General features: G+C 43.1%; 1 protein-coding gene across 4 annotated transcripts; it reads left to right on the top strand.

Moving 5' to 3' along the window:
- Positions 1-2,758: 2,758 nt before the first annotated feature.
- PDCL (phosducin like) lies at positions 2,759-11,008 on the top strand. 4 transcript variants are annotated; one of them, XM_090274682.1, is made up of 4 exons: positions 2,759-2,902; positions 4,370-4,546; positions 6,681-6,862; positions 8,895-11,008. In XM_090274682.1, the coding sequence occupies exons 2-4, from the start codon at positions 4,375-4,377 to the stop codon at positions 9,444-9,446; spliced, it is 906 nt and encodes a 301-aa protein (XP_090130808.1). In that variant the 5' UTR covers positions 2,759-2,902; positions 4,370-4,374; the 3' UTR covers positions 9,447-11,008. The 4 variants fall into 4 exon arrangements, with proteins under 4 accessions (XP_090130808.1, XP_090130809.1, XP_090130810.1 ...); XM_090274683.1 differs by having other exon boundaries at positions 2,759-2,916; XM_090274684.1 differs by lacking the exon at positions 2,759-2,902 and adding an exon at positions 3,218-3,285.
- The last annotated feature ends 4,179 nt before the right edge of the window (positions 11,009-15,187 follow it).

Raw genomic sequence — 15,187 nt, 5'->3', positions numbered from 1 at the left:
TGTTTCACTTAGCATAGCCTTCACTTCTTCCCTTATGCGTCTGCCATACTCAAGCATATCTGTCAAGCCTGTGAGCATCTTTATCACCAGTGTTTGGAATTCGGCCTCTGTTAGGTTGGCTAGCTCCTCATCTGTTAGGTTGGCTAGCTCCTCATCACTTAGTTCTCCCACTGGAACCTTGATCCGTTCCCCCTTTTGGGCCATACTTCTCTATCTCCTCATCTTGACAGGCTCCCGTATTTGTTTGCCTCTGTGTCTTAGGTAGAGCTGTCACTCCTGTTACGTTGTAAGGGGCAGAGCCCTAGGGATTCGTCAGTACAGGGTGACCTGTTTCACCACATTGTTGTGCTGTATGTGGGGGAGGGGTCTGAGAGGGAACAATGCCACTTGCCCAGCACTCGCCCCTTTTCCAGGCACTTCTCCCACTTTCATATGGGACTGGCGTCCCTTTAGCTGTTGCCCTGGTCATCGTTCCCAGAGTGGGTGGGTCTGTGGATGTTCTAGGACCATGGGGGCCCTTTAAACAAGTGGACTCTGCTGAGAGACCAGCAGGTTCTGCCTCCGCCCCAATCCCCACTGGTTTGCACAGTCAGAAGCAATGAGGCTTGATTTTCCCCCGTGCTGGGACCATGAGCTGCACAGTCTGGTGAGGAGCTGGGAACGCTCCCCAGGTGTCCCTCCTGATTTTTTAAAACAGGTAACTGTGCTTTCCACCGGCCTGCCACTGCCGCTGCTGCTGCCACCACCACACTGCATCCTCTCCGCCCTGGCCGTACCCCTCCTACCTGTCTAAATGAGTATTTCTTCTTTATATCTTTGTTTGCTGGACTTCCATGCAGCTCACTTTTCTGGAACTTATGGTTGTCTCTAGTTTTGAGGTAGTTGTATTCCTTCTTAGTTGTGGAGGGAGACCCAGTGTGTCTGACTAGGCCTCCATCTTGGCCGGAAGTGTCAATTTACACTCTTACCAGCAACATATTCCCTAGTGTCACTGTTATCCCAAGTTTTTGATTTTTAACAGTGTGAACAGTGGAAACTGGCATCTGAGGGGACAATTTTAGAGATGAAAACTAGGACAACATATTAGTAATCTGTAGAAATAAAGCCTGAATATTCAGGAAGGAAAAGGGAGGAGAGGGGAGAGAAGGGGAGGGGAGAGACAAAGAGAGACAGAGAACTGCAGGAACATAGAGCCCTTTACTAGGCTGGAGGGGTGGGATCCACTGTTGTTCATTTAATAGGTACAGATCAGGGGTTACTGGTACATTTTGAGGGTGGATTCAAGTGCAAGTCTTTTTTGATTGCTTTTCTTTTTCAGGTGATATAGGAATCGAGGTAGCTAGGAGAGGGAAGGGGGTATTGAAGATCTGAGAGAAGAGATGCGAATTGCTTCTCTTAGAGAGTGAGAGAGTAGGAGCAGGTAGTAGGATTGAGTACTGAGGATTGCAGCCTTAAAGGGAATTTTCAAGGACAAGAAACCACCATGGATGAAGGAGAACCCTGATTCAGGGAGCTGTGAGTAAAGATAAATTCCAAAGAAAAACATTAATCTGATATTGATTCTACAAATATTTATGGGGACTCTCCTATGAAGAGGCACTGTTGCTGGGTGCTGTCTTGTCACTTAAAGCAGATCACAAGCATTTTCAAGTCAACTGTTCATGCAAACAAAAATACAAAGTCACCATAGGATCTCTTTGATGAATTGCTCTTAAACTTGGGGACAGGGGAAGGTTTGCTCTTGATAGCCTGAGCAAACAGCTTCTCAGAAAACTCTGCACATACACAAATTTGCAGACAATTTCGGATGGTCATAGAACCCATGAATTAAGAATCTCTACCAAGGGGGAGGAGGGAAGGGGAGAAGGGGGAAAGGAAGGGAAGGGTCTAGTCAAGGAAAATGTATAAATGACCATGGACATGGACAACAGGGTGGGGATTGACTGTGGGAGTGGGGACGGGGCAGGGGAGAGCAATGGAGGTGGGGGGGGGATTGGGACAGCTGTAATAGAAAAACGATTAAAAAAAGAAAGAAAATTAAGAGTCTCTTTCTTAAATTAAGAGCCCTATATTAAACAGTGTATCTCATTTTAGTGTATCTTGAATGAATTAAGTTACACAAAGCTTTCTATGAGTTACTTTGTGGTGTGTATTGGACAACTCAATAAGGACCAGAAATCATTTTAGGTTTTAAAAGAATTGCGAAAATAGTACACATAGTTCCCTTATACTCTTTAAGTTAAATCCCCAAAGGTTAACATCTTACATAAACCGTAGTACAATTATCAAAACTATTGATACAAGACTATTATTAGTTAATTGACCTTATTCAAACTTGTCAGTTGTCCTACTCATGTCTTTTTCCTGTTTTAGGATGTAATTCAGGATTTCACACTGCATTTAGTTATCATGGACCTAGTTTTTTTGTTTGTTTTTTGTTTTTTGTAATTTTAATGTAGGAGCTGTGTGTTCTTGGGGAAAGTATTTAATGTCTGATTCTAATAGACGTGAAGTGATTAAGAACAATAAAAAATAAATATAGAATAGTTTCGGAAACTTCCAAGGTAACCGAATACATTTTTCTCACTATTCAAAGCTGGGTATATGTAATACAGCTTTACAATGTAATTAAGAACGAAAACACAAATGGGAGGTGTTTTGTCCCAAAGCAGTACCCATAGCTGCTTCCTTGGCTGCTGAGAGAGGCTTCCTCTAATTGGGCTGCCTGTGTCTGCCCTTACGCAGGAAGCGCGGCTCATTGGTCTGTGCAGTCGGGACTCCGGTGGCTTTTCTCTTGGTGTTCTAGGCGCTAATCCTCTTCTGTTCCTCCAGCCGAGAGCTCTCTTTCTTCCCAAGTGCCCGGAGCTGCCAGCCCGAAGGGATCCGGATTGCCCTAGACCGGGTAACTGCATTGAGGTCAGGGGTGAAGAAGCAGCAGGCATGGAATGTGGGTGGGATGTGGTGGAATACGGAAGGTCAGGGACCCTGCTTTGTCCGCGCGTTCCTTCGAGCCCCCGAGGTCTCCACGATTTCCCTGCTACGCCTCCTCCGCGGGCCCCACCTCTATCCGGCTCCCACAAAGTTTCTTCGCCCCCCTCCTCGAACCCCTCCACTGGCCCCGCCTCCTCTTTAGCCTCTCCGCAGACCCCGCCCTCACCGAGCTCCCTCCAGCTGCCCCGCCTTCTCCGGAAGCCCCTCCGCAGGCCCCGCCCACACGAAGCACGCCGACGCCCAGTCTCCTTTTGTACCTCCGTGCTGCGTTGTTCCCCACCTCTTTTACGGCTGGTTCGTCTCCCCTTCTTAGCACCTTCTCCTTTTTTTTTCCAATTAACCCTGCATCCTGTGCATCCTTTTTCCCTTCCGACCACTGGGGTCCCCGGATTCCCCCGCCGATCCAGGCTGTCTCCATTTGGCTTGCAGAGTGCGTCGAGGCCTGCCGCTGGACCTCGGATGCCCCTGCTTTCTAGAGCTCCCAGTTCCGTGGGAGGGTCTGTAACGGAGCGCAACAGGTCCGCTGGTAAATCTTCAGTGAAGGAAGCGTGGCATTGCTACGCTTCGTGGGAGGAGCGAGGGCCACAGTTTTCGGCCTCCCTGCTGGGTCTGCGACCAGGGCTGTGAGGGGATAAGCTGTGCCTTTATGTCAGAAAGTCCCAGGCTTTTCCTCTGATGCAGAATATAGGCCTTTAATTGTTGTCCTTTAAACTCTTGGAAAGTAGTAAAATCTCGTCATAGGCCCTTTTTTTAACCGAAGTTCGTAGGGCTTCAGACCCCATCCATCCAAACCTTCAGTGTGCTGACTGGGTTGAAGGCATGAGACAGACAAGTAATTGACTTAGTGACTCAGCATCATCCTGGTGATGCTTTTTCTTGGAGTTTTTCCTGAGGATTCTTATCCAGTATTTCAATTGCCTCACCATCTTAATTGATGAGAAAACCTAAATGTATGTGCAAATAAAACCTCCAATCAGTAAGTAGATTTCTCCAAGCCACTGCACTAATACCCTTAGTATAAGTACTAGTGTCTCTTATTTAGAAGATCATGACTGACACCTTCAGTTTCTTGTAGTCAGGCCCCCCTGCCCCCCCCCCCACCCGGGCCTGACCCAGTTCCACCGTTTGCTTTGAAGTTTGGCAAAGAAACTTCCCTTTTCTGAGCCTCAGTTTTACCTTCTACAGAAAGAGCATGATTAACACTATCACACAGGGTCATGGTATGGATTTGTTGAGATCCTGCTGATGAAAAAAAAAAGTCACTTTTAGGGTCCTCTAAATAGTGGGATCTCAGCACAAGTGAGCTCCTGCTCTTCAGATTCAAGTCTGTCTGGTTGAAGCCAGCAAAGGGCCTAATATGTTCGTTGCCCTCCTCCAGGCGCCATGACGACCCTGGACGATAAGTTGCTGGGGGAGAAGCTGCAGTACTATTACAGCAGCAGTGAGGATGAGGACAGCGACCGTGAGGACAAGGATGAGGGCAGGGGTGCCCTGGCCAGCAGGTCGATGCCTGCAGATGCTGAGTTGGCAGGCGAAGGCATCTCAGTTAACACAGGTACTGGAAATCCCTGAGCTCTGGGAATGGGTTTAGAAATGTCTATTAAATATGAATCAGTTGGAAGTCTCCTGATCACGTCTCTCTAATTCCAGTCCCCCTTCCAGTGATGACCTAGTGTTGTCATTTCACTGCGCATGCTTCTAGCTATGTCTCTATATGATACAAATAGGTAGGCATAGCAACATAATAACAAACACAGACTGGGCTGGGTTTGAATTCTCAAATTAGTAGTTGTTTGCTATCACATATACCATAGGTATGAGTATATTGGTAGTATAAATTCCTAGAAAAGGCATATTTACATTTTTACATTTTAGTAATTCCAAATTGCTATCAAGTTGAAGTGGCACTGTTGTATACCTTAAGTATGATATTTCTCCGTATGCTTGCCCTCCTACTGTGTGCTCACACCTTTTCATCTTTGCCGTCCCAATGGGTGACAGGTGGTAACTCACTGTAGTTTTATTTTCTCCCTTTTTAAGAGTGACGTTGAGCCTCTTCTCATGACTTTAGAGATAATGTCTTATTTGCTCAATTTTTAATTAAGTGTTGGTCATTTTCTTCTTAGGGAGCTCTATATTAAGGAAATTAATCTACGGTATGAGTAAATATTTCTACCAATTTGTTGTTTGTCTTTTGACTTGATGTTGTTTTCCTGGCAAAAATTGTTTATTTCTGTGTACTTACAAACATTATTTTATAGTTTCTTAAATTTTGTTTCTTAAAGCACCTTTCTTCACACTGTGCTTTTTCTTAGTGTTTTTATGATTTTTCTTATACTTAAATATTTATTCACCCATTAATTTGTCTCTTACTGTGCCATGTCACACAGTTTTTAGTTATTGTGTTATATAACATGCTTTAGTATCTGGTAGAGCTGTTCCCCCCTCCATACTCTCCTATGTTATTACTTTCTTAACTTGTGCTTTCTTCTTGTTCCAGAGAAATTTTAGGAGCATGCACACACGTGTAATCACATATTTTAATTGGGAATGCATTAATATATAGATTAATTTAGGGATAATTGAAACATGTGATATTGGGTCTTCCTAGTCAGGAAATGATACTGCCTTTCCATTTATTCAGGTCTTTCTTAATGTTTCTTGGTAGCATTTTCTTCACATAGATTTTATTATGATTATTATTCTGTATTGTTTTCTTGTGTACAGCTTAGTGGCACATAGATTCTTATTAATTTTTCCATGGTAACAAAAGACCTCTAAATCTCAATGGCTTGGGATAACAAAGGTCTGTTTCTCAGCCATGTTATGTGTTCCCTGTGCGGGTCAGCAGCAGCTCTGCTTCTGCTTTACGTATCCTCTCATTCTAGGAACTGGCTCAGAGGTAATGCCATTTTCATGACCAAGTTCAAGGAGCAACAGAGGGCTGTTGGAGGCATGTAATGTGCTCATAAATCTTTTGCTCAGAATCCATTGGCCAAAGAAAGTCACACAGCCAATTCCATCGTCAGCTGGCTAGGGTTACAAGTACTGATCCCGCAGGATGTACTGTCATTCACATGGGGCAGGCAGGTATGCTGGTAGCTTGAATAATAGGACAGCCTGTCATAATGTTATAAAAATTCAGATCATACAGAAGTAGAGAAAGAAAAAAGTGAAAGTTCTCTCTCGCTAGCCCCCTTAGATCCCACTCCCTCCAGTCACTGTCAACTAGTCACACATCCCTTTAGCCCTTTTTCTATAAACATACAAATGTACACATACCTGTATAGATATCCATAAATATTTAACATATACATACAATTCTTATCCTAAAAATTGGAGGATCATACCATGATACTGCTCTGCGTTTTGTTTTTTGTTTTTTTGTAACCTAATACATTTGAACATCTTCCATGGCAGGAAACAGAGCTACGTCTTTCTAAGAGTTCCTGTGCATTCCTTTGAGTAGATGGATCATAACTTATTTAACACATCTCCTAACGTGGAACCCGTAGCTTGGCCCTTTAAGTACTGCGAACCTGTTGCAGTGGACGTCATTGTGTGTAGCCTGTGCTGCCCTGTGTGAGCGTCACTGTGGAGTTGATCGAGCGAGCTTTTAACAGTTGTGAGCTGGTCCCTAATTCCTTGCCTATTCTCCTTGGTTACCTCCATGTTCACCCCTGACCCAGGTCCAAAGGGGGTGATCAATGACTGGCGCCGCTTCAAACAGTTGGAGACAGAGCAAAGGGAGGAGCAGTGTCGGGAGATGGAGAAGCTGATCAAGAAGCTCTCAATGAGCTGCAGGTCCCATCTGGACGAAGAGGAGGAGCAACAGAAACAGAAGGACCTGCAGGAGAAGATCAGTGGGAAGGTAATTCATAGCACACCAGGGTTTTCTCACAAGCTGCCCTCGCTGCTACAACTGGGGTTAATAACTCGGGAGGTATAGGATGTTTGATTCGGACTCCAAGAAGCTGTGCAATGTTGGGGAAAGTATGGAGTCATGTCATAACTCAGACACACATGGGTTTGAATCTCAGCTCAGCCACTAGTGACCGTGGGGACATCTCTTCCATTCCCAGCCTGGCTTTTCATTGATAAATGAGGTCAGTATCCCTACACCCAGGGCTGTATGGGTACAATCCCCATCACAGTGCCTGGCCCATTGAAAGTGCTCAGTAAATGTGAGTTTCCTGTCCTTTATTGACCTGTGACCTTGGAACAGAAATAACCCTCTGAAGTTGGTGGTATTATCTCCATTTTAGAGATGATGAAACCAATGCTTCGAGATGGAGTGGACTTGTCCAGAGTCATGCAACTAGTAAAAGCTAATAGGATCTAGGATTCTAAGCCAGATTTTCCTGCTCTTTTCATGTTGATGTTCTGTTTCACCGGAAGCCTGTTCATGAGGATTTATGCTAATGAAGCAGTACAGTAGAAGCAAATAAGACACTGGAAGATATATGGAATTAGGTCACTGACCGTCTCTTCCCAGTATCAAAAGGACTGTATTTCATCCCATGCCCTCTGACCACGGGTGAATGTCTAGGAGTGCCTGAGGTCATTTGGCTGCGGCCCAAAGCAGCTTGGCTGGAAGTACCAGGCTGGATCAGAGAGCAGATAAGAGGACTAAGTGAGGAGCCCCTCACCTTGACCAAAAGGGTGATTTCAGGGCATTAGGACAAAAACAAAGACCCCAACAGGCCAGAAAGCCACTGCGGTGGGCTGGGGTAGAGCAGAGAGCTCAGAGACGGTGTGAAGCCTGGGAATGGTAAGTACCGGCGAGTTCAGATGATGCTGGCTCTGCCGCAGCAACATCTTTCCGATCTGGCGGTCCCTCGGCCTCCACCCTCCGGTCTGTGCCAGGCGAGGCAGGGCTAGGCTTTGTTGCAGGGGCCGGGCTGGCTTGCTGCTCCAGGGCAGGAGAAGGAACTTAAGCTGGCTGCAGGGCAGTGTGCCCGCTGCTCACAGGATTCCTCAGACTGAGGAAGCAACGCACTGCATGATCACAGGTGCCCTGCTGAGCTGTCTGCGGGAGAACAGAGCTGGACACCGCCTGGAAGCCGGAAATAGGAGGGTGGCAAAGCAAAATGTGGCCCATGATGTATAATTTTAGAAAAAATATATGGAAACATGAAATGTTTATGATATAATGCTAAGGGGTAAAAAGCAGGTTATAACGTAATCAGGACACCCACAGCTGCTGTTATAAAAGCAAAAGCTGTTTTTTTTAAAAGATTTCATTTATTCTATTTTTAGAAAGAAAGGGAGGAAGAGAAACATCAAGTGTGGTTGCCTCTTACGCGCCCCCAACTGGGGACCTGGCCTGCAGCCCTTTGGTTCACAGGCCGGCACTCAATCCACTGAGCTGCATCAGCCAGGGCAGCAAAAGCCACTTTAGCATGTGACTGTATTGTGTATTGTGTATCTGTGATGTGTGCATGTGCATAGAACAGGCAGGGATTTTGAGTGTTCTTTTTAAAGTTCCTTAATGTCCTTTTGTCTAGTCAACAAAAACAAAACCATGGATAAAATAATCCATTGTCAGAGTGACAAGGACAAAGCTCATGAAGTGTGACTATCCCGTGCTGCCTATTTGGATTGAGAAGCCATGTTGATACAGTAATTAAAAGCCTGGTATTTAAAGTCATCTAGTTTGAATCCCGGCCTCACTACACTTGTGACCTACGTGAACTTGTGCAAATGATATGAAGCTTTGGAACCTCATTTGGAAAGTGGGGGCAATAAAGGTCCCTTTCCGATGGGATTAGCATAAGAATTCAGTGAGATATAACACATACAGAGTGCGGAACAAGGTGTGTCATGAGCATGCAGTACATACTAACTGTTACCACAGGTGTTCAGTTTGTGTTTCTGATGCTCTCCTGCTGGTTCTCCTTCAGATGACTCTGAAGGAGTTGGCCGTCATGAATGAGGACCGAGACGATGAGGAGTTTCTGCAGCAGTACCGGAAGCAGAGAATGGAGGAGATGCGGCAGCAGCTTCACAGGGGGCCCCAGTTCAGGCAGGTGTTTGAGATCCCCAGTGGAGAAGGGTTCCTGGACATGATTGATAAAGAACAGAAAAGCACCCTCATCATGGTGCATATCTATGAGGACGGCATTCCGGGGACCGAAGCCATGCACGGTTGCATGATCTGCCTTGCCGCTGAGTACCCAGCAGTCAAATTCTGCCGGGTGAAGAGCTCAGTTATCGGGGCCAGCAGTCGGTTCACCAGGAACGCCCTTCCTGCCCTGCTGATCTACAAGGGGGGCGAACTGATTGGTAATTTTGTTCGAGTCACTGACCAGCTGGGCGAAGATTTCTTTGCTGTGGACCTTGAAGCTTTCCTACAGGAATTTGGATTGCTCCCAGAGAAGGAGGTCTTGGTGCTGACGTCTGTGCGTAACTCTGCCCTGTGTCACAGTGAGGATAGTGATTTGGAGATAGATTGAACTGATAACCTAGTGGCATAGATTTCTCATTGTTTGGGCTGGAAGACATGTCTCTCTGTTTATTTTTATTCCTTCCTGTGTCTCCTGGCTTTGCAGCGTTTCTTTGGAGTCCCTTTTATTATATGTAAAGTCAAGAAATTCTTACATTAAATTAGAATGCCGAATCACCTTGTGGCTAGCCATAAAGTGACTTAAAATTGTGTAAACAGGAAGCCAAGCTTTTGAACAGTTTACTTAAGATCATCCACTGTGACTTCCTTGTTTCCAGTCAATATTTACATAGCATCCCAAAGACAGTGTCCTGGAAATTGTCTGAGGATGATCTCAAGAGGCCCCTGCCCAGTCCGGGAGTATAATTCTGTAATTAGTGTATTATCTTCAACATAGAGAGTGCATTTCTTTCATCAAATGATGGTAAGTTATATTTAATTGTAATCAGATTCGTAGCCGAAGAGGGCAGTTAAAATTTTCCCCCCAAGACCCTGTTCTCTATTGGGGTCTTATTTTAAGGTTCCAGATGATGTGTGGTTTGCCCCATTGAGAGGGGTGACCTCTGCTGCTGGAGCCGATGTGCCTCGCAAGCATTGAGTCTGGAGCAGGAGGAAGGATCCCTACTCAGTGCCCTGTTGCTGCTGGAAGGCCAGTTACAGATGAGGGCTAGGCACAGCTGGAAAGCCATTTCAAAGAAGGGTCTCGCAGTAACGTACTCCTGCTCAGTCCTTCTCTGTCTTCTATTTAACAAAGTAATTTTTTTGTTTAATGTAGATTTTTTAAAAACTTCCCTTCCAAGGTATTTTCTTTGTTGACATAGACATTTTGTTTGCTGTTAAACAATGGGATCATTCTGAATGTACTGTTTATACTATGGTCAGCTAATGTAGCAAACTTTTTTCATGGTGTTAAATATTCTACAATATTTTTAAAATTTCATTCTATGGATGTGCTGTACTTTGCTCGTTGGTTGTCTCTTAAAAAGAAAAACAGCACAGACTTTTTATTACAAAAGTAATAGATGTTCATTGTTAAAAGTGTTATAAAAATTGTTATGGGAAAAAGAGATTTAAAAAGCCTTACAATTCTATTAACCAAAAATAATCCCTGTTGTCATTTTTGCAGGTATTTTTCTAGTCTTCTTGCTGTGTATGTGTAATAAAGATTGTCACTTGTGTTTTTTCCCTTTTTTTTTTTTTTTTCCTGAGGGTCAGGGAAAATGTAACCTGAAATTAAAATATTAGCTTTAAAATCCACAGTTTTGCTTTTCCTGGCTCTTTAGGAATTGAATAACATATGATGGGTCTTGAAAATGTCTGTTGTAGTTAATCAAGAAAAAGAAAGTGCTTGGTTCTTCTGATGATAAAAGCTCATTGTATAAGTCTGGCAAGTGCAGAAAATGATTAGAATCAGAGGTAGCTGTTGTCAATGTTCTGGTTTATTTCCTGTTTCATTGTTTTGAATAACATGAGAACTTACTGAATTTAGTTATGTGTTATGTTTTATTTAATGTATCATAAATACTTTGACGTTATAAAAATTCAAAATAAATAATTTTAATGGCTTCATAATATTTCATCTTTTGGATGTACCATAATTTATTAACCAGTCCCTTAATATTGGATATTTAGAATCCCAGTTTTTTGCTAAAACATTTAGCATCTTTGTATTTTGAGCTATATTTTCGGTGACTCTCTTACTATAGATTTCTGTCTTAAAAAAATTTAATCTTTACTGTTTTTTTCCATTACCATTGAGTTTCCTATACACCCCCTACCCCCAGCAATCACCTCACTGCTGTCCACATCCATGGGTCCTTTTTCCTTTTTGTTCAGTCCCTCCACCCCCTAACCTCCCCTCTTAGCTGTCATCTGCTCTGCATCTATGAGTCTGTCTCTGTTTTGCTCATTAGATTTCACATACGAGTGAAATATGGTATTTGTGTTTCTCTGACTGGCTTATTTCACTTGGCATAATGTTCTTCAGGTCCATCCATAGTGTCGCAAAGGGTAAACTTTTCTTCTTTTTCGCAGTGGAGTAGTATTCCATTGTGTAAATGGCCCGTACTTGTTTTAGTATTCATTTCTAGAAGAGGAATTGTTGGGTAATGAACAGGAGTGTTTAAAAATAGCTTTCACCAGTTATCTTTTATTCTCATTGGAAATGAAAATAACCTTGACTTTTCCTTTTAAGAACGGAAATTCTAGAATAGAGTGAACAGACATAGAACGGGGAATTCCTAGTGTTAATCTCCAACTCGGGTGTAGTGCCAACAGCACAGGTTTTGGAGTCAAATCAGGGTTCAAATCCTGCTGTCATTCACTAGCGGAATAGCTTCTGGTGAGGCCCCTAGCCTCCCGTAGCTCAGGTTCCGCACCTTTGCTATAGGAAAACACCTGTTTCACGCGCAGTTCTGTGACAGTGTTTCTCAAGGTGTGGTCCCAGAGCTGCGGCATCAGCTTCCCTGGGGAGCTTGTTAGAAGTGCCAGTTCTCAGGCCTCTCCCTGGACCTACTGCATCGGAAATCCTGGGGAGGATCAGCACAGTTTTTACAAGTCCTCCTCGTGCTCATGAGGCAGGATCAAGTTAGAGAATCTCTGACCTGTGGATTAAGGTGAGTGGTGCATCTGTCACAGAAGGGCCTGCTTCTGTTGGTTTCTTTTTTCTTTATTCATAGAGTAAGGGAGGGGAGGAGTTGGAAGAGGAGAGGGCTCAGATCTCTTCCTCATCAATGTGATTCTCTTTTTTAGCAATGGAGTTGGGGGGAGGAAAGAAACTAATATCTCTGTCTTGCAAACTATCTCAGTAGTTTTCTGGATTTTCCTTCTGGAATGAAAACCCCATGCAGACATGGACTTTGTTTTCCTCCCTGTGTGTGGCGTAACCAGTGTTCACTCTGGGAACAGGCTTACTAGCTTTAGGGGCAAGAAACTGACCCCCTCCATGCCTCGGTTTCCTCATCTGCGAAATGGGGATGAGTAACATGAGTCCTCAAATATAATACTTAGAACGCAGTCAGCCTTCAAGTAAGTGCCGTTACTGTCCCAAATGTCCACAACTGCGTCGCACTTGATAAGGAATCAATAAAAATTAAAAAATGAGCATGTTGGCTCACTGAATGCCACGTAAGCAGTGACTGCAAAGATGAAGAGACCAAAACTTAGGGTTAAGTGACTATTCCAAGTTGCAGAGCCAGTGGGCATGGCTAGGTTTTGAAAGGAGGTCAGTCTAGTTCTGAAATTAGTGTTTTTGTGATGTCATCTTGGTGGAGAAAGCAAAATGATCAAGTGATGATACAATAAAGAGATACTTTTCTTTTAAAGAACAGGCTGGAAGAAGACAATAAGGGAGAGAGTTTGAAGAAGTGAGAAAAAGTAGGGGAGCGGCGTAGAGCCCCGAGTCTCCTGGGCCTACCCATGTTTCATGTCTGAACCTCCTCCCGTCTGGACTGTGGCTGTGACCCATCTCTGCCTTGACTCCACCAAGTCCTTCCCAAAGTCCCTCTATCCCCCCAACCACACTGTCCTCTGCGGGTGGCAGTGAGAAGTATAGTGAACATGAACTCGGGCTCTCTCAGTAACTAGCTGTGCCCTCAGACAAGTGTCTTCTTCTCTCTGGGCCTCAGTTTCCATTTGTAAAATGAGTTGAATTCGATCATCTTTGAAGACCCTTTGGAGGTCTCCAATTTCATGAATCAATGAATTTTTAAAAATTCACCTTTTATTTTGAAAACTTGAAAACCTCCATGAAAATTAAAAGTATTACAGTTAACACCTGTATACCCTTCATATAGTTTTTACCAATAGTTAACATTTTGCTACATTTGCTGAGTCTGTGTGTAACCCTTTGAAACTAAGTTGCACATCTTGACTTTGCCTCTTAAAACTTCACTGTGTCTCCTAAGAATAAGATGACTCCCCCTCATAATCACGATACCATCATCACACCCAAGAAAATTAATGATAATGCAACAATATCCAAAATACAGATCATATTCAATTTTCACTGCTTGTTCTCAAAATCTCTTTACTAATCTTTTTCTTAAAAATCCAGATCGAATCAAGGTTTGTACACATTTAATTTTTGTTACTTTCAACCTAGAACAGTCCCCTTATCTTTGTTCTTTTATGTCAGTGGCTTTTGAAAGAGTCCAGGCCAGTGTCCTACAAAATGCCCACATTCAGATTTGTTTATGCATTTTTTACAACAATGTGGCCAGAAGTGATCTCATAGAGCTCTTACTGCATCAAGGTAGGGGGTACCTGATGTCAGCTTGGTGATCCTAGGTTTAATCACCTGGTTAAGGTGGTGAATGCCAGATCTCCATGTTAAAATTATTTTCCTCTTTGTACATAGTCATCTGTGATGTAATACTTCGAGACTGTGTTAATACCTTTCTCCCTAGTTTTAGCATCTATTGATGATCCTTACCTGACCAAATTATTACATCAGTGATTTTCTGTCATGTCTCTTGCAGTTATTACCTGGCAGTATCTGCAAAGTAGAGAGCCCTGCCTTCCCTTCTCTTTCTCTCAGTTTCTCTATGGACTTAAGAGGTACTTATAAATTCAATGTCTAGTACCATCTTTTTGGGGATGTGTGTGTGCTTTTCACCAATAGTAGTCTTTTAAAGCCAGTTCCTGCATCCTTATGATTAGTCTTGGACCCCTTCCTTTCTTTCTGGCCCAAGATCTTGCAGGATCACATGGTTTTTTCTTTGCTTAGCATTTGGGATTATCCATTTTCCTAGAAGCTCTGGTTCCTTTTGTGGAAAAAAGCATTTAGAACTAAAATCTAGGTTCTGTGTGTGCTCATTGCTGCTGGGACGTCATTGCTTCAAGGTCCTTTCAGTAGATAGAGCAGGAAAAAAAACATTTAAAAAAAATGAGTTCATAGTGATATTTCCAATGGAAACACAATTCCCAACATCCATATACAGTGATCCCTCACTTATCGCGGGTATTATGTTCTAGACCCCCCCGCGATAGGTGAAAATCCGCGAAGTAGGAACCTTACATTTATTTTAGTATTTACTGTACAGTACCGCAAAATCCCACGATATAGGGAAAAATCTGTTATAAATAATTAAATATAATATTTTTAAAAATCCCACGATACAGTGAGGCTGCGATAAGTGAACCAGGATAGAGGGACTACTGTCTTTACTAATTTTTATTTTCATAAAATACACACACAGTAGTTTCATAATTATGCTGATGCCACTAACAATAATAAATATGAAAAAAGTTCAAGATTGCAGTTTAAAAAAGAATTTTAGAGTGTATCCTCTTACACATGTATAGAATATTGAGTGGTTATGTTATGGACTTGATATAGAAGAAAGTTCATTTGTTTCTGCTTGGCTTAATGTTTGGGTTTGTTTTTATTCATCCTTTTTAATTTAACTTTTTTTTGAATATGTGAAGCATTTACCTAGTTTGAAGCCACCACTGTATAGGAGAAGGCTTACTCCAATCTTGGTTCCCTCCAATCAGATAATTTATTTTTGATGGTGTGAATGGCTGTGCACCAATTCTTAGTCCCTCTGACTTTCGATTTCCCTGTGAGGATAATCATAGTGGTTATCTCAGAGCGTAGCTGCCAGGATTCATTCAGAGCTGAAGTTCTCAGCATGGTGTCGCACATAGTAAACAATCCATACATGTCTGCTTATTTCCTATCCATTCTTCACAGAGCTTTGAGTCCACTTATCAAAAAAGAGGCTTAACCAAGCCCCTGGATGTCCCCTT

The sequence above is a fragment of the Furipterus horrens genome, unplaced genomic scaffold, assembly GCF_987537825.1.
Source record: "Furipterus horrens unplaced genomic scaffold, mFurHor1.1.pri manual_scaffold_4, whole genome shotgun sequence".
NCBI classification, from domain to species: Eukaryota; Metazoa; Chordata; class Mammalia; order Chiroptera; family Furipteridae; genus Furipterus; species Furipterus horrens.
This window is presented reverse-complemented; position numbering and strand designations above follow the sequence as displayed.

What these genes read in the sequence shown, in the direction of transcription:
- PDCL (XM_090274682.1), top strand. Translation starts at nt 4,375, where the DNA reads ATGACGACCCTGGACGATAAGTTGCTGGGGGAGAAGCTGCAGTACTAT. An exon ending in AGGCATCTCAGTTAACACAG is followed by an intron (nt 4,547 to 6,680) that starts GTACTGGAAATC and finishes CCCCTGACCCAG; the next exon opens with GTCCAAAGGGGGTGATCAAT. An exon ending in AGGAGAAGATCAGTGGGAAG is followed by an intron (nt 6,863 to 8,894) that starts GTAATTCATAGC and finishes GTTCTCCTTCAG; the next exon opens with ATGACTCTGAAGGAGTTGGC.